The 24,522-nt window shown below is 37.4% G+C and overlaps 2 protein-coding genes across 5 annotated transcripts in view; one reads left to right on the top strand and one right to left on the bottom strand.

Annotated features, from left to right (window-relative positions):
* XPO5 (exportin 5) overlaps positions 1-20,641 on the bottom strand; it is a 38,431-nt gene extending 17,790 nt beyond the window's left edge. The window contains exons 1-17 of the mRNA XM_039854436.1: positions 20,373-20,641; positions 18,902-19,023; positions 17,914-17,986; positions 16,751-16,888; positions 16,419-16,601; positions 13,885-13,911; positions 13,299-13,484; positions 12,572-12,648; positions 9,983-10,082; positions 9,017-9,100; positions 8,285-8,410; positions 7,243-7,333; positions 5,155-5,283; positions 3,685-3,803; positions 2,085-2,240; positions 818-859; positions 404-493 (exon numbers count right to left, since the gene is read on the bottom strand). Of these exons, the coding sequence (XP_039710370.1) occupies positions 404-493; positions 818-859; positions 2,085-2,240; positions 3,685-3,803; positions 5,155-5,283; positions 7,243-7,333; positions 8,285-8,410; positions 9,017-9,100; positions 9,983-10,082; positions 12,572-12,648; positions 13,299-13,484; positions 13,885-13,911; positions 16,419-16,601; positions 16,751-16,888; positions 17,914-17,986; positions 18,902-19,023; positions 20,373-20,477 (1,848 nt within the window). The 5' untranslated portion in view covers positions 20,478-20,641. The remainder of the gene's footprint in view (positions 1-403; positions 494-817; positions 860-2,084; positions 2,241-3,684; positions 3,804-5,154; positions 5,284-7,242; positions 7,334-8,284; positions 8,411-9,016; positions 9,101-9,982; positions 10,083-12,571; positions 12,649-13,298; positions 13,485-13,884; positions 13,912-16,418; positions 16,602-16,750; positions 16,889-17,913; positions 17,987-18,901; positions 19,024-20,372) is intronic.
* Positions 20,642-20,736: 95 nt separating this feature from the next.
* The window catches only part of POLH (DNA polymerase eta), a 28,681-nt gene continuing 24,895 nt past the window's right edge, over positions 20,737-24,522 (top strand). The window contains exons 1-4 of one of the 4 annotated variants that reach the window (XM_039854438.1): positions 20,737-20,887; positions 20,990-21,054; positions 23,617-23,757; positions 23,985-24,119. In XM_039854438.1, coding sequence (XP_039710372.1) covers positions 23,621-23,757; positions 23,985-24,119 — 272 coding nt within the window. In that variant the 5' untranslated portion in view covers positions 20,737-20,887; positions 20,990-21,054; positions 23,617-23,620. Of the gene's footprint in view, positions 21,055-23,616; positions 23,758-23,984; positions 24,120-24,522 lie in introns of those variants that run through there. The other 3 variants (XM_039854439.1, XM_039854437.1, XM_039854440.1) reach the window with 3 other exon arrangements.

The raw sequence follows: 24,522 nt of genomic DNA, 5'->3' as shown, positions 1-24,522 counted from the left end.
GAGAAATTTCTGGTTAATTTATAATCTGGACTACTCTTAAATTTCTTTTAGACCCTCCAAAAATGATTGGGGTTCATATCTGGCTTCTCTCAAGATTAGGTCCGTCTCACCTGGCAGCAGCAGTTAAGAATATCACAAAGTATAGTAAAAAGATGTACAATGATGGGGAAAACTTGGCCATCCATATGGAAGACAACTATTCATTTTGGGAGATTACTTTGCATTTTTAACTCTACTACTAAGTAAGAGAGGAAAAGGACACCAAACTCAAGAATGCTTATCCTAAGCAAAGCTATAGTTTCTAGTTTTCCCTTTATGTGAGGTATCAAGAGGGCTGGATATAGAGAAATGAAACCAAGCTTGTCAGGTCTCAGTGGCTACTTTGCAACGTCCAGTGGCTTACCAGCACGAGCTGGGGGTAGTCACGACATATCTTGATGATGGAGGAACAAGCATGTCTCCTCACATTTCTCACTGCCCGGGTTCTGGGGGCCTGGGAAGAGATATTCGACAAACTTGGAGCCACTTTTTATACAATTTGCAGATGCATAGAATCATGGAAATATCTCTCTTAGACGCAAATTAACAATCAATTTTCCTAACTGTGGACGTATAATCAAGTGACATTTATAGTCACCGTGAATCCACATATTTATTGTTTGCCCTAGACTATCTCCAATACCATACAAAACACCTTATCATATGATCATCTCCTGCCTTTACTAACTCTTCTACTTATAGAAAATTCTAGACTGTTAGGTATTCATACTTTTGCTTTCCAGAAGTTAAAATGTATTGGTTGAATTAATGGTCTTACCTTACTTTCTTCAACAGTTTCAAAAGTGACAGATGAAAATAGCTAAGGGGAAGGAAAAAAAAGGTCACTTATCACTCCCAAATGCAGAAAGTTGTTTTAAATAGTATTTATCATAAAGTGTCTGACAAAATCCCAAAAGTAACAAAAGGGCTTTCAACTGGCGTTACAAAATTTCAGATGTTCGTTTTCTCAGATAGCTACAAGAGGTTTGAGATTCATAATTTCACTATCAAACATTTTACAAAGACGAAGGTCACAGAAGCCAAGAACAATCCATGCCATCATGCAAACACTCAGCTACAGTGACACTTCTTCCTTATCAACACTTTTTATTAAAAGCTGAGTGGTCTACCCTCCCTTATTCCATTGCATAACTTCCCATTAACTCTTTAACCCAATGCAATGACTGCTGCCCTAGTCATTATGATGGACTAGCACTCTAACAAAGGTCTAATTGAGAAACCCAAAGTATAGTCTCCAGTTCTTAGAGAACTTTTGTTGCAACATGAGTCCACTTTTTGAAGTTCAACTGGTCTTTGTCAAAACATTTTCTCCATTTCCTTGGCTAGCTCCTAGCTCCTTCTTCTTCTTTGGGACTTGTTCTTTCCCTCCACCTCCACTGATGGTGATCTCCAGGGTTCCCTGCTTGAGCCACATGTCTAACTCTTTTCTAGGGCTTCATCTCTACTCTTGGCACTTCTATGAAGTGCACTTCTTGGCACTTTTATCTTGTAATTTTTTAGAATATAGACCTTTCACCTCAAATAGCCAATTTATTGTCAGGTGTCTCCACCTAGCTGTTGTACATATCCTTTAAACATAGTATTCTAAAACAGAACTCACTCCCTTCTCTTCCTTACTCCCACTCTCCCTCCTGATCCAGTATTTTCACTCAGGTGGTGCTCTACTACTCACCTAGTCACCTAACTGGAAACCCCAAAACTGTCCATACTGACATTCGCTCTCAAAAATCTCTATCTGACAGCACACCCTGATACTCTTCCAATTAAGTATTCTCTTCCATTTCTCAGTGTACACATCTATTAACTGCAATGGCACACTTTATCCCAAACAGAGCTCTCCTAAAGGGTGGTAAGGCTTTTCTCCTAGCGTGGTGCCTGATCCACAATAAGTACTAAGTAAATATTTGATAAATGAATAAATGACTGTTTATTAGCTTGTCTCACACACTTTCAAAAACAGTTACAAAATGCCAAAATAAAGCTTTAAATGCCAAAATAAAGTTTATAAAGGAGGCAGAGTTTACCTTAGAGAAGACCTGGGGCAGGAACTCTGGTCTGTAGGTGACAAATGGAAAGAGTGCTGAGACATTAGTGAGGACACAGGACAGAATGAGGGGGTCCTTGGTATCAAAGTTCAGGACCATCTGCAATAGCTCTATTCCATCATTAACTGGGATTTCCTGTAATACAGATATGAACAAGAGGCTGACACAACGGATAACTACTTTTATGAAACTTCCTTTGGACTCTAGGTTATAAATACATAATAGAGTTGCCACATCTGGTTTTATAAACTGCTTTTTAACCCTTAAAATTCTAAGCATTACCTCATGTTATTAGAAATTGTCATATATGATGCCAGCATGTACTATCTTAGGGATATAGCACCTCCTACTACTAGAAACTGAGACTATTTCCATTTCTTCACCATTGTACATAATGCTGATATACATCTTAGCAAAAAAATTTTTGGCTACATTATCAGTTGTTTCACTTGAATAAGAGACTTTTGGGGATGGCTAGAATCATTGGGTCAAAAGTAGGAGTATATATAAGTCAAGTTGCTTTTCTTCTTTATAGGTTCTATCAGTTGATTCTCCATCCATTATGTGTCCTTCTTACCATGTTCTCAGAAGCAGTGAGTTTATTCCCTAAAACTTTCACTTAAGTAAAAATGAGTTTATTTATATTTGCATTTCTTCAATTACTGAGGTTGAATTTTTTTCATATTTACGAACACTTTAGTTTCTCCTCTGTATATTACCTGATCATGTCTTTTTTCTATTTCTCCACTAGGTTCTAGTGTTTTTATCAATTTATACAAAAATCTTAATGTGAAATATTCCAGGCCTTTAATGGTATAAGCAATACTTTAGTAACTTTCTATACAACCACTTTGAGAAGTACAATGTTACTAACGTGGTTGCTCTGTGACATACCTTCCTTTTCAGCCATAGTGGCTGCCACTATCCTGAATCTGGTGTTCGTAATTTCATGGATTCCTTAGTTTCTGTAGACCTTTGCCACAAATGTACATATTTCTAATTATACAGTAGTGTATGTTTACTTTTGTAGCTTGCTAATTTGGGTCAACATTATGTTTATTAGAATCATACTTATTTATGGAATAACCCTAGTTCATTTTCGCTCTTCTATAAATATATTACAATCTATTCTACACAAACTATTGGTGGATACTAAGTATTTTTCTTGGCTTAACACACGTTTCTATGAATATTGGTGGCTTAGTACACATGCCGAGTTTCTTCAGAGTCCAGACTTCAGAGTGGAGTTGCTGGGTTGTAAGGCAATGTGTCTTCAACTAGATATTGCCAAATTATTCACTGTTTTCCCTGTGACTATTTTACTACCTGTGGTTCACTGTACTAACAGTCTCATCTTATTATCCTCTTAAAATGAATATTAAGCATGGTAGGGCTTAGAGTCAGAGAGACCTAAGTCAGCTTTGCTATTTACTAGCCATGTGAACTTGAGTATGTTATTTAACCTCTCTGAATCTAAGTGTCCTTTTCTGTAAGATGCACATCCACAGATTTTCCTCTCTCTGTCAGTTTTTTAAAAAATCAAAATCATTACACAATCAGCACAGGAAAAGTTACTTACTCCTTTATCTAGTGTTCGAAACATCTGGTTGATCACACTTTCCAAAAAAACAGTCATGGCTTCCCACTGCACAAATGAAGGTGAGAAGATGGAGCAGAGGTTGCCTTCTCCAGTACCAGCTGTAGTAAAACAGGGTTTTAAAACACACGCACCCCCAAACATTGTAGGATCACAGAAGACACAAAGAGACAATGAGGCCTTAGGGACCACTAGGTAATTTCACAGTTGAAGGAACAGAATAATCTAACTCCTCTCAGCCTGGGAGAAGAAAAGAAGAAAAAGGAAAAAGAAGTCCCTATCGTGCCTCCGCCTCTATGAGCTGTCTGAATTCACGTCTATGAGCCTTGCTTATAAAACCATTTTGAGTACTGAAGGCAAATATACATACAAGCATCAAAAACAGTGCATGGCCAATTAGAGGCAACTGAGAAATATTAATATCTCCCTTCCTCCCTCTTTATAATCTGGTCTAAATAATTAAGATAAAGAATCCTTCCAACAAGGAATTGATGTAAGATACAAAATGTTGCTTCACATCCAGCAGCCTCAAGACAATTGCCAAGGGCTGTATCTGTAGAACTGTGCCACCCTCCAAATTCACACGCATCACCAAACCACATCACTCAAATAGCAAGGCACAGGCAAAAAGATTTACAAATTACTTTTCTTGCTTCCATCAGTGCTCCCATTTTTTAGCTTCATCTTGATGCAACATATTTGAGCCTCTGCAAACATCTGAGTTACTAGATACCAAGGACCTTCAGAGTCAATTGTGAATATGCAAAACTGAATGTTAAATTCCATGAATGTCAAGTAACTAATGGACTTGGTAACTGACCATTAACATGGACCTTTTCTAAAGCAGTGATTTATACCCTTCTCCTGCTTTATTAATCATGTCACCCACAACATGCATTAATAAGATCATAGACAGAAGGTATGGAGTACAGAGAAATTACCTGGCTTATGCATTTGGATAGAGGGGTTATTTGAATTTATATAAGGTGGCATTTCCCAAAGGCTTGAGGTAGTTGAATGATATGGGAAGACCCTGTACCGCTTCTGTTATGCCTGACAAACAAGACATTCTTTCTGAGTTTAGGAGTGGTGCCATGTAAGAATTTGGTTGAAAAACTTTTAAAAAGTTAGGTCTAGACATGCGATTTGTTAAGATGGTACCTGAAGTAAAGTAATAAAATCAATAATAAATAATTAGTTCTGTTAAAAAAGAAAAATGAAAGCAAAATTGACAAGGACATGGTTTTACCCTAAACAGATTAGAAATTTGGTGTTATCTGCTTTCTTGGTCTGTGTGTAAATGAAAAGGCTCGCTCCATAGAATTGGGTAGTGAGCAAAGCTATTTTTGAACACTATTAGCATATTGTTCTGAAGTGTGGCTCAGGTTTATTTCCTATGTATAGTTTTAATACAATATTTCACTGATGTTCAGACATAAAAAAAAAACTTACAGTTCATGGATCCAGTATCAACAGAAGTTGATAGCTGATACTTTAGCCATTCCCCAGCCATCTGGAAGCTAGTCTTGGGATCCAAACGACATGCTAACCTCATTACCTCTCCTTGTTGGGCCCGAGAGGCTGCCAAGAGAGACATGAATCAGTAAGTGTTACAAAACAGGTACTTACTTTATTAATGTTCATTCATTTATCCATCCCAGGGGGGAAACATTCAAAGAGACTCTGTTTTTGCAGACTTGTGCTTTGAATGTGATCAATGTTCAATAAAGCTTTGTTAACAAATCCAGAAATTTTCAAAAACAAATTATCTTTGGAAGCCGCCCTTTGAGCTAGATCCTGTAAGTAGCAAACTAAAAAACGGTCTCCCATTTCTGTTGGAATTAAAGAGAGATCAGGTTGGTATAGGTGTAAAATGGTGTAGCTGCTGTGGAAAAAAACAGTCAGGCGGTTCCTCAAAACATTAAACATGGAATTACCATATGATCCAGGAATTCCCTTCCTAGGCATATACCCGAGAGAAATAACATATGTACACTAAAAAACTTGTATGGTATTGTTATAGCAGCATTATTCTAAATAGCCAAAAAGTAAAAACAACTCAAATATCCATCAACTTATTAGCAGGTGAATAAAATGTATACAATTCCAAACAATGAAATATTATTGGCTGTAAAAAGAAATGAAGTACTGATACATGCTACACCATGGACCCATGGATGAATACGAAAAACATTATGCTAAATGAAAGAAGGCAGTACAAAAGACCACATATTATATAATTCCATTTTTATGAAATGTTCAGAATATAGAAATAAAAGTGAATTAGTGATTGCCTGAGGCTGGGAAGGATGAAGGGATTAGATGCTGACTGCTAATGGATACAGGGTTTCTTGGGGTCATGAAAATGTCCTAAAATTGATTGTGATAATGGCTGCACAACTCTGAAAATACTAAAAACCATTTAATTGTATATTATAAATGCATGAGTTGTATGGTAAATGAATTACATCTCAATAAAGCTAATGTTAAAAAAAAGAGGGGAGAGGGAGAGGAAACCAGGCTATAGAAAACCCAGTACAGAATTCGAATATTAGGTTACTGGGTTTTTCCTTTCTTTCTTAGAAGACCCACACGGTAAGATAGTATTTAATTCTAAGTATAAAAAAAAAATTTCAAGGCCACACTCTGCTCTGCTTGTCCCGCACGCTGCCTGTGCCCACCATGGTCACTGTTCAGCAGCTGGTAGGAAGATGATGCTTAGTGGAGAGCAAAGGCTTTGATGAGTACATAAAGGAATTAGGAGTAGGGATGGCTCTGCAAAAAATAGCCAAACCAGATTGTGTCATCACTTCTGCTGGCAGAAACCTCACCATAAAAACTGAGAACATGCTGAAAACAACAGTTTTCGTGTAACCTGGGAGAGAAATGTGAAGAAACTACAGATGATGGCAGAAAAATTCAGACTGTCTGTAACTTTATAAAGGTACATTAGGTCAACATCAGGAATGGGATGGGAAGGAAAGCACAGTAATGAGAAAATTGGAAGATGGGAAATTAATGGTGGAATGTGTCATGAACAATGTCACCTGTACTTGGGTCTATAATAATGTAGAGTAAAAATTCCATCATCCTTCTAGACAGGAATTAGCTGATAGGATAACCAGGCTCAGTTCAACAAGCAAATCTCTCTATGCTTGTTTTTTCATTATTGTGTTCAATTATCTTTATTACAAAAATTTTATGTGCAACTATATATGTTTAATTTGGATCATCTCTTTGGTTAGTAAAGAAATGTGTTTATGCTACTAAAATAATTGAGGAGTGCCTTACAATGTCCAAAGGCAGGGCGTGCATGTGTACGTATGTGTTTGTGGGACAGAGAGAAAAATGTTGGATGTGACTAGGCTTGGAATGAGTGCAATCCCAGAACTCTCTGCAATGTGAAACTGGGGATTAAAGAGGCTGCTGTCCAGATTTAGGGCTCTGTTATATGGAACCCCAAGGGCCAGGCACCATGACTAACAACACTAGATGCCATTCTGAGACTGCTGGGAGAAATTCAAGGTCAATATCACTTACAGTTGAAGAAAGCATTGAAGTCCTCATCGCTATCAAAATCAAATCGAGAGTATTCACAGCTAGGACTGTCTGTTTTAGAAGGAAAGCCCATCTGGAAAAAGATAGTTGGGGTAAGGAATGAAAATGGACCTATCAAAAGAGACTTAACTCCAGGAGCTCAAGTACTTTTTACTTTGTTTAAGAAAAGTTAAGGGTCTACAGGAAATATTTTATGATAAATAACCACTTCTGGTCTAGCCCAATTTGTTCCCAGTTCCAATAATCCTGAGTGGTAGAAAAGAAAATACTAGTATTTTGACACTCTCTTCCAGTTTCTTCAGGGAGAATTAAATTTTGTAATTTCTTAAGAGTTTTTGAGCATAAAAACATCCCAAGACAAAGTGCTAATATAGGGTGTAACAAATAAAAAAGAACTGGGAACTATTTCTCCTTAAATGCTGAAACCTGGGAATAAGCATGGAAATGTGTATGTTTCATTCAAAAAGTACTGAAGAGCATGGCAGACAATTAGAACACATGTGCTAAGTGAATTCCTCAAGGAAATAAGGGGACTCTGGAGTGGGTCCCCTTCTCTGATTTTACAAATCAACGTTAAAGCATCTGTCAGCTGCAAAAGCCCTTAGCAGGTCTCAGGAAATCCATAAGCAACTCTCTGAGGTTGTGAGCAATCTGCTTCCACTCTCCTTTTTTATTCCCCTTCCTAACTCTCACTTGATATTCAGAAACAATAAGATATTACTTCCTCTTGGATCTTCTTCACTTCACCCTCCTTTCTGCTTTTAATCTCTCAAAAGCTATTCTCACGTTGTATGATCATAGTCACTTCTTTTTCTCAGCATTTAGATGAAACTTGGTATATAAGTGCTCCAAGACACAAAGAGTAGATATAATAACCAGTATGGACTGCTGTCTTCTTGAAGAATAAGAGAATACACCCAAGGAAGGGATCTTAGTGACCAAGACAGGGCTGTCAATGATGTCAATCAAAGTCTTGTTATATGTATTCATCTGCATTCCACATGTTTAGACTCCCACTGCGTACCTTAACCAAGTTAGTCATAGAAGCACGAAGATATTTTGGTATTATTGCTAATAGCAAAGGGTCACGGGATAGGATCTCATGCCGGAAGAGGGCTCCCCAAGTCATCTGAGTTGAAGAGCGTAGAAACTAAAGGGGGAGAGGAAAAAACCTGTTTAAAGTTTTGGATTTCATAAAACCAAGATAATTACTTAGCCCAGCAATTATCAACTATATTTTTTCAATGCAATAACTCTCTGTAATACTTTGAACTGTCCAAACTATAGTACATCAGTGTTGACAGCTCATTATGAACCACATGTTAATAAGACAAATTGTGGGTTCAGGTGCCATTCTTGCAGCATGAGCTGAACTCTACTATTTCTCCTTTTTATGCAAGAGGTTATAGAAATCTCAGCGTGGTATTACAAAAAATACTGAATTGGATGAAATTAATTTTATAACACGATTAAGACTTTTGTACTTAAATTATCTTTAGTAGCAAATCACCTGGGACATACCTCACATCTGACTGAGCTTTACCAGAATAATATTACCTGAGGGAAAAAGCTGCTGACCCTGATGGTTCAATGCTGGTTCAGGAAGATTCAGCAATTCTCTTAATTAATACTATAATTAATTTCTAAGGCCTTAAGAGTCACATTTTATATATGAGCTGCTGATTACTTCAGGTCATAGTGCTTGATTTTGGCTTACCTAACTTAAATTTTGAGAAGTTACCTGCATAGAGTTTACCTGACTTGGATGCGTTGTGAAAGCAAGAAAAGATTCCAGATATTTTCCAAAGTTTGCTGGTGTTTCCACATTAGAATCCACACCCTGTAGGACAAAAAGTCCATTATGTTAATGATGTTGCTGACTGGGAAGGGGGGGAGTGGAAAGAGTGGAGTAAACAAATACAGATAACTTAAACCTTCAAAAATTTTCAGTTTTGATAGGACTTTCTTTTTCTTCGTGGGCTAATGAAGACCTCATTTTAAGGGATAAAAAACAGGAAAGCTGCTTTATCTCCTTAATCATCACCATTAAACCCATTTTGTGGTCAAATAGTAAAAAAAAAAAAAAATTATTCATTTCAGAAATCACAAAGAAATCCATATTATTTCTTCAGAACTGGTCTATTCACATCTCTGTGACCTAACTCATTAAATAACCACTCAGTATGTCTTAAGCTCTATCCTCTCTTAACCATTCAAGCCACCACAAAAAGGCATAATATCAAGCATAAAAGTCTGTACCAATATCTTTTCAACTTGTAAGACGGAGTATTAAATATTTCCCTAAAGACTGATATGTCTACATAAACCAAACTAAAGTTTTCTTTTATGATCCAATAATAGATCCTTTAGGTTTAGAGAAAGGGTTCTTTACTCAAATCTATGTTTCATGACCTAATAGGACTTTAAGGATAATGCATTCAGCAGAATGATGTTTTACAAGTTCCAAAATTCACAAGAATAGCAAAGTTGACTTATTGAATAACATACATGGATGTTTGCTGTTGATATTAATAACTGACTTGTTAAAAAAATTTATATCATTCAAACCCTGTTAAAAGAATTTAATCTATAGAACCACATAAAATAATCTGTAGGATCACGCTCTATAAGGCTAAAATCAATGGCATGACAGCCCTTATACAAATATAACTTTCTAAATGCTCTCCTCAAATGGCCCTGAAACTCTCCAGAAAGTGCTTACCAGCAATGCACAAAGTTGATTGCCCAGAGCACACAACACCTGACAGAGTCTCTTCAGGAAGACATAGTGTTTTTCTACCAAGCCTCCTCCATCAGCAGTCCTGTAAGATGAGAAAATAGTATGATTAGTTGTACATCAAGAGGTCCAAGAGGATTCCCATCAAATGAAACTGTATGTGGTCTATGCTTCAACATTCAAATTTCGGTTGATTATTAAAGTTAAAAACAAAACAAAACAAAACACCAAAAAAACCCCCAACACTGAAAGATCAATGAGTAATACTGTTTGTTCAATGTAATCTCATTCTTCAAAAAAACACTCTAATTTGGGGCATTATATGGTCCTTAGATATTTGGGGCTAATACTGTAAATTCTGAGCATGACTCCATAAAATGCACGTACTTACATACATAAAAAGCTGCACAAGAAATTGGTTGACACCCAAAGAGGACTCAGAGATCCCTAAGGGGAGCATGTGTAACAATTCCTTATACCACAACAAAATTAAAAGGAGTATAATCAAGAAAATGAAAAGACAAGCCACAGACTGGGAGAAAATATTTGCAAAAGACACAAATGATAAAGGACTGCTTATCTAAGACATACAAAGAACTCTTTAAAGCTCAACAATAAAAAATTAACCTGACTTAAAAAATGGGCCAAAGACCTCAGATATACAGATGGCAAATAAACATGAAAATATGTTCCACATCATGTCACCAGAAAAATGCAAATTAAAACGAGATACCACTGCATGCCTATTAGAATGACCAAAATCTAACAATGACAACCCCAGATTCTATCAAGGATGTGGAGCAACAGGAACCCAGTCCCTGCTGGTATGAATACAAAATGGTACAGCCACTTTGGAAGACAGTTTGACAGTTTCTTACAAAACTAAGGATACTCTACCCATATAATCCAGCAACTGTCTTCGTTGGTATTTACCCAAAGGAGATGAAAACTTGTGTTCACACAAAACCCTGCATGCTTATAGCTTGTTAAACCTGGATGTTTATAGTAGCTTTATTCATAATTTCCCAAACTTAAGCAACCAAGATGTCCTTTGGTAGATGAATGGATAAATAAATATCCAGACAATAGGTTATTATTCAGTGCTAATAACCCATAGAATATACAACACCAAGAGAGAACCCTAAGGTAAACTATGGAGTTTGGATGATTTGATATGTCAAGGTAGGTTCATTAATTGTAACCAATGTACCATTCTGGTCAGGGTGTTGATAATGGGAGGCTATGCATGTGTAGGAGCATGAGGTATATGGGAAATCTCTGTACCTTACCCTGAATTTTGCTATGAACCTAAAATTGCTCCAAAAAAAAAAAAGACTGCAATAAAAGTATAACTTTGTGTCTCACTTCTCTAAGTCATTTAGTTCAGATCTATAATCCCTTATATGCTATTTTAGAATCCAAATAGCTCTTTAAATTAAAAAATTTGTAACTTAGTGGCAAAACCGGACTGAAATGATTTAAAACTATTCACAGTAATAAAAATTAGTGTGGACAGTAGCCATATTAGCTGTGTTCTGGAGGGAGTAGAGTACAATGTAAAAAGCTTGGACCTTGAGGTAATCAAGACCTAGGGTCTAGTGATGTTGAAGGGCACTGGAATTACAGTTTCCAGTGCAGGCTCTGGAGTCTAACTGCCTGGGTTTGAATCATAGCTTTGCTAACCGGTATCAGTAGCACAAAGAGAAATGGGACACCTCAGTGTGAATGTCATGGTCTCTATGGAACTAACGGTTAGTAACTACAGTGGCTACCCAAGAGATGCGTCATTCATTTAATTAACAGGACCCCTTAAAAATAGAGCTGTAGTCTCCATAGGAAAAAAAGCCATCATAAAAGTTGTATTAGAATAGACAGAGATTTTCAGTAATACATATGTGTCTCACATCTTTCCACTTGTCCTTGGGACCAAGAATAAGTGAAGAGTATTGAAAAGAGGTGTTGCAACAGCTTCAACTATTTGTAATATACAGTTCTGACTCCCTGGTAAGGATCACATCAGGAAATGCTTCAGTATTATCCAGAGCAATTAGAAGAAAATAAGCAGAAGCTATTATTTTAGAACATAGAATGTGTTTATAGGTTTTATGTATATGTGTCTCTTTGAATACATTGTTCCTGCTGCTTCCGAGAGCTTCAGCACTTCAGCCATTGATTATTTTGACAAGGAGATCAGGGAGGAGTCTGAAGTTCTGCAATCAAGGCAGGCCCTGGGACAGACTCTGCTCCAGATCAGAGCATTCTCAGGCCTCATTACCAAGGCTACTGGGAGGCTTAGGGACCATCAGAAGCAAACAAAGAGACTCACAGGTATGAGTTGTCTGGGGAGAATGGGGAAAATTGTGTGAACATGGGTGGTGTTGAGACAATAGCTACAATTTATTTCCAGCATAAGGTATTCAAAAAAGTTAAATAGTCTCTTTAAAATTAACTGGTTTTCTTATTAAAAACACCGTCAACTGACTGCCAGCATTCAGATAGGAACTTCAGATATATCCGAGTATGATATAAAAATAACAAAGAAATTAGAAAACATATAGAAAAGTAGATACTCACTGTGCAGCAGAGAGTATATAATGCATGGCAACATCTCCAAATAAGACCATTAAGGGCTTCCGGTCTTCCAACTTGCCCTAGACCCAATTTTAGGGAAACACAGGTAATACAAGCTATATTATTAAAAGCCTCCAAGTACTAACATCTTCCATCCCTATATAATTAAATATACTGACTTCTTAATATCTCACATAGCCCCTGGGCTGACTGAGCACTGGAAAAAAGCCAGCTCTTTGAAACCGAATCTGGATAAAACTTACATTTTAAATGTACTGGGAAATAATGCTGATAAAAAAGCAAAGTAAATTACATCTTTAGATAGCATTCCTATGGAGAAAAGAGTCATGGTCCCAATTATTAGCCAAGACAGATATAAAGCCAGTGTAGCCACCATCTAAGATTCTTTGACATAACATTGAGATTTAAACTTTAGTACTACTTTTATCTGTTACGTGTAAAGTGCCAAGATTCATAGCTGTTTCAAGAACCACGTAGCCCAACAAATCTCTGTATATTCTGCAGATGAAGCCCTAGAATGTTGGCAAACTGTTGTCCAAAGGGGTTGCAGGTAGGTAGTCAGTTGGGGTCAAGTAAAAAAAAAACAACAAAAAACAAACCTTTACGTGTCTTTCTGTCACAACATACAATTAAACACATACACACACACATCTAATAACACACACACACACCCTCAGACTGAGGATAAAAGTTTGAAGTAGTAACTTACTTTTCTGCTGACAGCAATAAGGAGACATTCAGCTGCTCCCAGCTGAAGTTCCTGCTCATTCAGAAGCAAGCACAGCATCTCTAGGAGTTTACAGTTTTCCGCAGTAATATGACTCATGGACACCCAGTCAATGTAGCCTGCTAGAGTATTCAGTGCTGCAACTCCTACTCGACAGTTTGCTTGAGCCTACATGAAAAGAAATAACTTTGACCATTAAGTCCTCACAGATAGACAAAAAAGCAAGGTTATACCTGAATTCTTTCTATTTTCTAATTCTAAAAAGAAAATGATTTTTTAAAAAATGTACTCATGTAACAGTCACTAATAAGAATCTCAAAGGTTTTCTTCTGATAACGCGATCACTTCTCAAACAATGGTATTCACAACGTACATCAGTAATACCACATTGGCCTGAGTGCCCATTATATTTCCTTCAAAAAATCTCAAATATTGTAATTTTAACTCTCTTCCACCTTATCTTAGTGATCAAATAAACCAAAGCTGAGGTCACCCTCCACTAGGCATATGCATCCTGTACCTGAAAGCCTCAAAGTAGTCTCCTTCCAGCTCCACAAAGAGCTCTTACCTTTGACTCCTGAGAATTATCTGTCTTCTGAAAGAAAAGAAGTATAAGGATCCAATGTTTTTAATGAGCAAAAGGCTATGTAATAACTCCATCCCCACAATCAAGACCCTTGAATAAAAATTCTCAAATACAGACTCAACTTTCAATCTTAGAAAAAATACAGCTTTACTAAGAATACACAATTGATATTTCCTCTAAGACAGGTTATTTTAATTTTAGCAATATGACAGAAAGTTAATATTTAAAGAGCTTACAAAAATTTATTAGAACATTAAGATCCACAAATAGTTTCAAAGCATACAATTTACAAATACAATAGATGAACAATGAATAAGGCTCAACATTGCCAGCAATGAAAGAAATAGTTTAAAACAAAGTATTAGCAGTTTTTCCAAATTAAAATAAAGACAAATTATAACCAACAAAGGTATACTGAAATTATGTAATGTTAATGGGGAAAAAAAACCCAAAAAAACCCCAAAATTAAATTAATACAATTTATGACCATGTATGTATAGGAGAAACACATACACAAAAAATATTAGATGCTAAATAGATCAAAATATCTGTTTAATAAAATGCACAATCATGACTGATTTTTACCCTTAAATTCCATAAAGAAGTGTATGTTTATAATTTACAAGAGTGTAAAATTAATATTTTCCTGAGGAGTTTCTGAAATTAAAATTACGAGTAACTCCCGAAGACTGTTGAAGAAAAAATAATACAAGCAGGAATACCAAATTCTTAAGTACCTTAAAACTTAACCACCATTAGGATCATAAAGGACTTATTTTACGATTCCTTTTCTCAATTTTCAAAAAATATTTTTTCCATAAAGAACAAGTATTAGGCCTTCATTGCCAGTGATCAAGTAGAGGTGTTAATAGGACAGAGATGAGTGGAACCCTCTCACCAGCATCTATCTATTGATGCTGCTCAAGAAGGAAAAGGGAGCCAAGTGACATCAGCCAAGTCCAGCCTTTAGTCTCCATTCCTACAAATCCTTCATTTCCGTTTGTATCCTCCATGCTCCCTGGGACCAGCACAGGAGCCAGGTGATGGGACAGCGAGAGTTAGCCTACTCATCCCGTTATTCAACTCATCACTCAACATATTCCCCAATTGGGAAGTTGAAGGGATGGGAAGCAGAGAAGCGACTATGAGCAAACTGAGGTTCAAGAGATGGCTGTTGCTGTGCTCTGGTCCTGGGCACAAGTGGTGGCTTGGTTTAACAGATGGAGAGAACAGAAACTGAGGCTAAGAAAAACACCACAGTAGATGTTTCTAACTTGTGTCAGACCATCACCAATCAGCCCTGTTCTGGCATGTTGGCTAGATTTCTAGAGCAACGAAGTATTCATAATTTGTTCTCCTTCTCCTAGGGGAAAATAAAAAGAATACCTCCTTCACCCTTAACACATAAGTTTTTATATGCAAATATTTTCTTGATATTTTCTTTTGACAAATCTTGGGGAGGTATTTGGTGGAGTCAATCAGTAAAAAAAAAAAAAATAGGGCTTGAATCCCACCGCAACCATTTATTAGGGGATCTTTAATAATTACTCTCTGAGCCTTGGATTTTTTCCTCCGTAAAATGGAGATATTTTCTAACTCTTTGGGTTGCTCTGGGGATTAAATAATACATAAAGCTCAAACAAGTATATAGTACACATCAGGTAATCACTCTGACTTCCTGTCAACCCTAACAGCTCATAATACCTTCTCTCATCTGAATATCTACTGCTTCTCTGAAAACAGACCTAATGAATCTGTCAGGGGCATAAAAAATAACTAATTTTAATTAATCCTATTTTGTGAAATAAGCACATATGAGAATTATAGGTCAGGGTTTTTCAACCTCGGTACCTTTGACATTTCAGGTTGAATAATTCTTTATTGTGGGGATTGTTCTGTGCATTATAGAATGTTTAGCAGTATCCCTGGCCTCTACCCACTAGATGCCAGTACCATCTTGAGACAACCTGGAGGGCAAAATTGCCCCAGTGAGGACCTCTATACTAGGTTAACTTTCACACTACCTTCTTTTGGAGGCTCTCTGCTAAAAATGACAATGGTTGGAAAGAGAATATCTGGCTTGCCCTTCTGCAAAAGACTTACCTGGAAGCACAGAGTCAAGATTAATAAAACGTGGCATAGTTTACATTATAGGGACTAGGACTAAATGGGACATCAGAGTTTGACAGGGACACTACCCTGACCTATCAGAAATCTGGGCTTTCCAATATTAAGAATTAACCTTCATTTTTATACTATTTAAAGATTTTTATTACTATAAAGTTACTTTTTTCTAGTAGACATGGAAACTCGTTGAACTGAATTTCTTAAAAAAATCAGTTCTTGTTTTTCCTGGCATCCGTTTCTTTTTTGCTTAAAAAATAGCCTTTTCTTTTGCTGAACTAGACACCCTAGTTCCTCACTGAAGACTCGTTTTAACTTCAAACAAACAAACAAACAAAAAAACCCATTCATATTAAAAAAATAGAGCTTTGAGGAGGTGGGGTATCCCTTACCACTTGCCGATACTTGTTTACATTTTCTTGAAGTGTGTTAAGTAGAAAACTGAAGATCCTTTCCATGTTCTGGGTTAATGTTTGCTGGATATCCCTTCTTCTTTGAAAGGGCAGTGTATGAAAGGTCACTACGTCCTCTGCCAGTCTCAAAAGAATGAACATCACTAATTCTGTCTGTGTTTCCTGTATCAACAGAAATAAGCTAGTTAAACTAAAACATTTTTTATTATATGTATGCTGAAAGGCTCTTTTCTATTGACAAAACAAACAAACTCCTGAAAGTGGGGGAGGGCGGGAACAAAAAGCCCGAAATTGGTAGTTGTATTTCATACCCCTTGTTTGGAAAGAGTGTCCAATTCTATTAGCATGTCAGGCCAGTGCTGTGGCCACTCCCGCTTGATCATTTCCACTACAATTCGAGACAGAACATCTTTAATATGGTTCTCTTCTTCCAAAATGTTCAGTGTACCCTGAAAAAGAATGCAAGACATTAAGAGATCTGCAAGACTGAATTCAAGGAAAAAACTGGGCTCTAAAAGGGTAAAAACTCATCAGGTCTGCTTTTAAACTAAACAGAATAAACAAACCTGTCCTCCATGTCTGAGTCACTTGTCCTGCATTCATGCTAATCTTAATTGAGAGTTGCACCAGCTAATAAAATGGCTGTCACGCACAGCAAGGAAGGCATCATTATTCTCCTTTAGAAACTGAAAAGACTCTTATAAGAGGGCCAGGGTCAAAGAATACAGAAATAAGGAGTAACTGAGGGCTGACAAAATGGGAGGTACAAGGAGCACCTGAATATTTTACCAATAGTCTAGTATTAGAAAGTACAGAAAAACTATTACTGGGACTCTCCTTAGTTTGATATCAAGATTAATGAATTATGACTTCTGTTGAGTGTCCCCAGAACTAGCAAAATACAAATCCTACCTAAGTTAATTAACAATTTTGAAGGAAATTTTTTTTTCTATTAAAAGCACCATATTTTGAAGATAAAAAGGGGTGGGAATTCCATTTTTCACACCCTTTATAAAAAAGAAGAAAAAGGGCTGTGGATTTTAAACATGTTTAAAGCCATATTCTAACTCCTGAAACAAATTCATTCTGCATATTTTTTACTATTACAATCATACAGTACATTTGGGATAAATAAGTTTGGAATAAAATGAAACAAACAGCTAAGTGAAATCTAATTGAGATCTAAGAATCTTATTTATTTGCTGAAAATGTTTTATCTCCTCTGCCCTGTCTTTATCGTTTTCAAACAGAAGTCATGCATAAAGAATTAATTAAATCTAGTAAGAGAAATGTGATGAATTATGATTTGTGATCGTGGTTCTTTTTACCTTGAAGGTAACATTTCATATCATACAAAGCATGCTGTTTGACATATGCAGAACCAGTGAATTTTTAAACAAATGCTACATTGAAGAAGTCACACTTTGTCTAAACTACCTTGGAAACACAAGTCTTCCAACCAATCATTCCTTACATTTTCAATCAGCTCCATGACACTGTTCTTCAGATAGACCTTCTCCAGTCGAGACATGCTGTTCCATCGAAACCTGGCCACCAAAATGCATAAAGTCAACAGAACGACATTAGAAGTCTTCTCTCATAAGAAACTAGCTTTGATTCCTGTGTTAAGAGTAAGTTGGTGATTTCATTAAGAAGTTATACTTTCAATTTCATGCCCTTCAAAGAACAGACAAAAACAGTCTACATTTAATCAAACTGCTAACAATAGAAAAATTCTTGAGAAAGAGTTTTATATAGGCAGTGGTCCATTCATTGGAATCCACATAGGATTTGTGCACAGATCAGCTTTCCCCTTGATCTTCCTGACAGACCAAAAGCAAATACACATCTAAGACAACTGCAACAATGTAGTTGCTTTTCAGAAAATAAAATCTTGATACAACTAACTCCCTTTCTATGCTGGTTTACAAGGTAATAGCACAATTCCAGAAAAACTGGTTAAATCTTAAAAACTGATTCTTCTGATAGGCCCTGGGAGTAGGAGACTCAAGTTAGGAAGGATTTTCAGTTATTCTCATATCACCCTGCTTTGGATTTGCCATTCAGAGAAGGCACACACTAAAATTAAAAAAAAAAAAAAAAATTAAAGGCACAGTGCCTAATCAGATTTATTTACCTACATGCTGCATTATTCTAAAAAGACTTTAAAGTCTGCTGGCATACAGTAGGAGCTCAGTAAATGCTGGCTGAATGACTACCGGCTAATATTTGTAGAACACTTAGCATGTACCATGAACTTTACATGGATGAAGAAATTGAAGAAGAGGAAGGTTAAGTCCTTAATGAGAGCTCCCATGAGGTTGTGATAACCTCTCGGGGATCAATCCTTTCTTTTTGGGAACTGCTCTTTTCTACTCACCTTAAGAGTATCTCTATGAGTTATATAAGAAATAAAGATTTGCTCTCTCACAGACTTGTGATAATGTCCAAAAGCTCCTTACTTGACAACGTGTTCCAGGATCTGAAGGCCAAAATGTCTGACGATGGCCATTTGTGTTTTCTCAGCCAACCTCAAGCCACAGGGGACACAGATAGGGCACTTTTCTTTAAACTCTTCACAAAACTGAAAGAAGAAAAGTTAGCATTTCCTTTAAGAGCCAAGAGAGTAAAGACGAAGAAAACATCTTAACAAACTCCAACCTGAGCTTTATTTTTAAATTGCAAAATCTAGATCAATATTATGAGTAAAGAACCAATAAACATTCCTTTCACTATCATAGTTCCATATTTCCCATGCGATGTTCAACTAATGTTGAAAAAAATGTGACAGAACAGAGTAAAAAATTATGTTAGAGATACACCTTTTAAGTATACAGGGGTGAAAAGACAATTTCTAGGACTTGCTTTAAAAATTTTTGGTGAGGGGGAGGGGTAAAGCAAATGTAAAATCTTTATAACTGCTGAGTTTAGGCGATGGATATATGTACATCTACTTTTTTCTACTTTTGTGTCTACTTTTAATATTTCATAGCAAAAAAAAAAAAGACCCAATTGTTTTGATTCCAAATCCTGTGGCATACATCCATATATTGTAAAGTTTCCTCCAAGTGATGCTCACTGTACGTCACTTTAATACATATAGCACAAATATTTTTTTCCTAATGGTCATTTTATTTCTCACAGCCCACATACATACATTGTTTGATGCAGGAATATGCTCATATTGTATTAGCTTCCCAAAACTGCAACAAAAGAGTCAGTCCCGGGAGCAGAGCATCTGGGACACTACTTTCAAGAAATCAAAATGCCCTTGTCAAAATGCAAAGTAAGTGGTGGAAGTTCATCTTTGCGCAAAATAGCCTAAGACTATCACACACTAAAATACATGCGGTGAGGGTGTGTGAGAATTAGCCCAGAAATAACCAAGACACATAAGAGGTTTAGGGAGGGGTGTAAGGATATAAGTAAAGGGGGGCTGGAGCTCATTTAGGGCAGGCCGGGAAGCAGGTTATCAGGGAAACATTTAGTGAATGGGAGACCATAAAGGATGTAGCTGGTCTGGGTACGGGATGGACACGTGCGCCACGAGAAGGCGAGGGGATGTGCGGATGGATGTGAGGCTTGGGGGAATAAAATGGTTGCAGCGAGCTGTGGAGAGACGGCGGGTCGTGATGCGGACAAGAGTGAACAGAAGTAGGGAAAGGGGTAGGAGAGGGCAGGGAAGTGGTGATATGATGAGACCGCCAAAAGTAGCTAGGAACCAGAGCGTCCCGGGAAAGGGGCAGGCGTGGCGAGAAGAGAAGGCTGGGAGTGGGAAGAGGCGCGGAGGGCGGCGAGGGAAAGCTCCTCGAGGATGAGGAGGGAGGTCCAAGGGCCGCGAGGGCTGGAGAGGATCAGGGTTATGGGCGGCGCAGGGACGTCTGGGCTGGGGGAGGGTCTCGGGGCAGGCCCGGGGTGCCAGAGCCCAGCTACCTTTAGGGCTTCCAGCCGATAGCGCTGGGTGGAGCTGGGGTCCATCATGACCGTCACCGCTTTCACCAGCTGCTCGCACAGCGCGTTCACTTGATCCATCGCCATGGCTACTGCCACGCGCCGCGAGAATGCACCACGGCTGCCCCAGGAGCACAAGGAACCGTCGGCTCCTGTGCTGGGATAACACGCTGGGACCGGGCCGCGGCAGGCTGGGGGGGTGGGGAGCAGGAGGAGGAGCGTGAGCAGCAGAAGCCCCAGCCGGGAAGGAACCGGCGCTGCGCACGCGCTCGACCCTCCACCGCGCACGCGCCGGCGGAAGTTGCGGCTTCCTTGTGACGGTTGCTCCTCGAGGGGCGGGGCGGGAGACGGAAGGGCTGCGACGCGCAGGCGCGTCAACGCCCTGCGCTGCGAGCGCGCTGAGCTGTCAGGAGAGCTGAAGTTGAGCGCGCTGGCTGTGGCTGAATCCACTGGGCTGTGCGGGCGGCTGCCCAGGCAAAGATCCCCTACGATCCTTGGTGTGTTTTTAAATCGTTGCGGGGAATAAATCTCTCTCAATACCGACTGGCTTGCTCCCGGAAAGGGGACAGATATTCAAGACCCCTTTATCTTCTTTCCAGTGGACACCGAACCCAGCATCTGTGGAGTCCTCAGTTGGCAGTTTTGCCGGGTATTTTCCACATTGGTAAGAGAATTAAAAAACTGTAGATATCACTATTTTCAAACTTTCTGTGTTGCCTTGGCTGTTGGTTTTATGATATAGCAGTGGCTGGTGACAACCTTGGGCCGAAATTACATGGAATAGACATACATGCTCACAGAGAGATAAGGCCCTGCTGTTGTCCTCTAAGAGAATTTTTCTTGTAGAAAAAAATGATATTTTTCTCTGTAGCCCTTAAACTTCCCTCTTCACGTGTACTTATTTTCTTTGGATGTCTTATCACCTGATCGGCATGAAACTTGTACTGATTGCGATAAATCAAGATGTTTAAAGATGATTGATTGCAGTTATTGAAGGTGTGTGCAGTTTTGATATTTGAAGTGCTATATATAAGACTTCAGAGTAGTGTAGCCCTTATTCTGAAAGGAGGGTTTTGGCAGAGAGTGTGTTTCATTTTCCATCTTTAAAAAGCTGTTTTTCCAGCAAAATACATGAACCGAAAACTTCAATAACTTCATTAGCTGTTAAAGTATGCATATCGGTTTTTGTGTTTGTATACTCAGTAATGTGTTTGCTGGACTTAAATCACTGCTTCCTATTCATAGTCCACTTCTGGTATTTGTATCTAATATGGTGCATACATGGTGTTTTTTTGTGAAAATGTATTTACTATTTTTATTCTGGTATTTCCTATTTGCATTTACTATTATCATCTGTTCCAGTACTATGCAAAAAGCACTTCAAGGTAAATGATTACTGACCTGTTAATGGTTTTAACTTATAAATGTTTCAAGTATTACATTCTGCCTGTAATTTATAAGGAATTAATGAGGAATTTATAAGGAATTAATGCCTTGACACTGATTTTTTTAATTGTTTTCTTTCCATTAATCTTCCCGTTTGTGGTTGCATGCCAATTTTTTCAAGGTGAATATTAATTTTTGACACTTTTTAAAAAGAATACAGTTGAGTGCTTACTCAACTGTATAACCTGTGTTTCTCATATTTAAATCATGAATTACTGGTGTTTCCATAAGTATCTTATTTACTTTAAGTCAGTGGTTCTCAATCTCTGCTGCACATTAGAATTGCCTGGAGAGCTTGTAAAAATCACAATGCCCAAGTCACATCTACACCAGTTAAATGAGGATGTCTGGTGGTAGAAGCCAATATCAAAATTATTTAAATGTTCCTAGGTGATTCCAATCTGCAGCAAAGTTTGGGAGCCACTGCATTAGTTTAACATTCCTTCTTTTAGATTTCTAACAATGTTAAATGATAATATTAGTCTGTATTCACTAATATTTAACGATGTTATATGATAATATTAGTCTATATTCACGATATTCACTAAGGTTTGTTCTTCCAGTCTATCATCCATAGACAGCTTTCTGTCTGTCTGCCCTCAAGTAGTATAAAGTATTGTTTTCTTTTGTCTTCAGAAATTTACAAGAATGGGTAGGAAATCACCATGAGAACACCGCAAAGTAATTGTGACAGGCAGGATTCACTGATGAGTGGCTAGTGGTTGAAAGTTTGAGGAGAAACAGGATATTTTCGTATTCTCAAAGCATGTCCCCTAAGATATTTATTACCAAAGAAAAAATAGTGACTTTACAATGAGAAACCTGGCAAACATTAAATGGTCATGGTTAACATCACTAGTAATAAGACATAGGGACATTATGTACCTCCCAATATGATACACTGAGAAGACCATTTCACTTCCATAATATTGTTGCCCAAAACGCATAACCTCAACCTAATCAAGAGAAAACATCAGACAAACCTAAACTGAGAGAGATTCTCAAAGTAATTTATTAGTTCTCTTCGAAAGTGTCAAGGTCATGAAAAACAAGGAAAGAATGAGGAGGTGTCATAGATTGGAGAAGACTAAGGAGACATGATGACTAAGATTGTATCCTAGATTGGATCCTGGAACAGGAAAAGGATATTAGTGGAATGACTGGTGAAATTCAAGTAAAGTATGTAGTTGAACATTATACCAGTGTTCATTTTTAGTTTTGATAATTGTGCTAAGTAAAATGTTAACATTAGGGGAGACGGCATGTAGGAGAACCCTACTATTTTTGCAACATTTTTGTAAGTCTAAAATTATTTCAAAATAAAAAGTTTTAAAAATGCACATGAATGCTAAGATGTTATATATCATTTTATGCTTCTCTTTTCCCTGAGTTTATACTTGAGACTTATCTATGAACTAGATTAACTGTCAGCTTAATCCTTCTATTGATGTACATTGTGGTTTTAATTTGCATTTCCCTATGACTAAATGTTGAGCTCATTTTCAGGTGCCTATTGACTATTTGTAAACCTTCTTTTCTGAAGTGTTCAATTCTTTGGGGGCATAGGTATTTTAAAAAATTTTAATATGTATTCCCTTCCTAAAATTGTACCCATTTATTACTCTCCTTCTAGCAGTAGATGGAAATGCTATTTCATTCTTGTTAGTGTCCAGGCTCCCATGCTCATGGTAACTCAACAAAAGAAGAATGGGAATATAATTTTCCTTGGCACTTTGGATTAGGTATCCTTTTTAACTGTCCATAAAATATTGTCTTATAGAAAAATGGCTAATGGACAGGACCGGGTAGTTGCTCTAGTGGACATGGACTGTTTTTTCGTTCAAGTGGAGCAGCGGCAAAATCCTCATTTGAGGAATAAACCTTGTGCAGTCGTGCAGTACAAATCATGGAAAGGTGGAGGGTATGTATCATACTTATCGTTGTAACTGTCAACTACTATTTTCATCTATAAGAATGCATGCACTATGCTAGGTCCAATTTTTGAGATTTCTGAACTGCTGTGTTTGAGACCAAATAGTGGTAACTGTGGCCAAAAAGTTTCTACTGTTAAGTTTATAGCCTATTCATGTTAAATATTAATTATTCCTGCTTGTGATCATGTAATATTTTTTTCTGTTCTATCTTTAGAATAATTGCAGTGAGTTATGAAGCGCGTGCATTTGGGGTCACTAGAAGCATGTGGGCAGATGATGCTAAGAAGTTATGCCCAGATCTTCTACTGGCACAAGTTCTTGAGTCCCGTGGGAAAGCTAACCTCACCAAGTAAGAAAAATGATTGTTTAAGGGGAATAGAAGACTTGGAAATAATATTCCATGAGGCTAGGAACTGATGTTTCAAATTTCAAACTAATATCTGAAAAAGTTCTTTTTGGTCCACCAATTTTTCTGTGTAAAATGAAAACAGATTGTAGTATTGTATTTCAGGAACGGTTCAGAGTCATTATAACTTATAACAATGGTTGCCCTTGACACCCTTTCATTTTCTAATTATTTAAAAATTGGTTGTTGTAATTAAAACTTAATACCAATTCCCATGTTCTCAGACCAAGCTTGAAATGTTTGAAGTAATTAAATTGACTGTGAAACTAAGAGTTTTTCTAGAGAAGGCTGAGCCAAACTGACAATTCTAGAATTATTTGCCAGAACTGGATAATCTCGAAGATTA

The sequence above is a fragment of the Pteropus medius genome, unplaced genomic scaffold, assembly GCF_902729225.1.
Source record: "Pteropus medius unplaced genomic scaffold, Ma_sr-lr_union100, whole genome shotgun sequence".
In the NCBI taxonomy this organism is placed as follows: domain Eukaryota; kingdom Metazoa; phylum Chordata; class Mammalia; order Chiroptera; family Pteropodidae; genus Pteropus; species Pteropus medius.
This window is presented reverse-complemented; position numbering and strand designations above follow the sequence as displayed.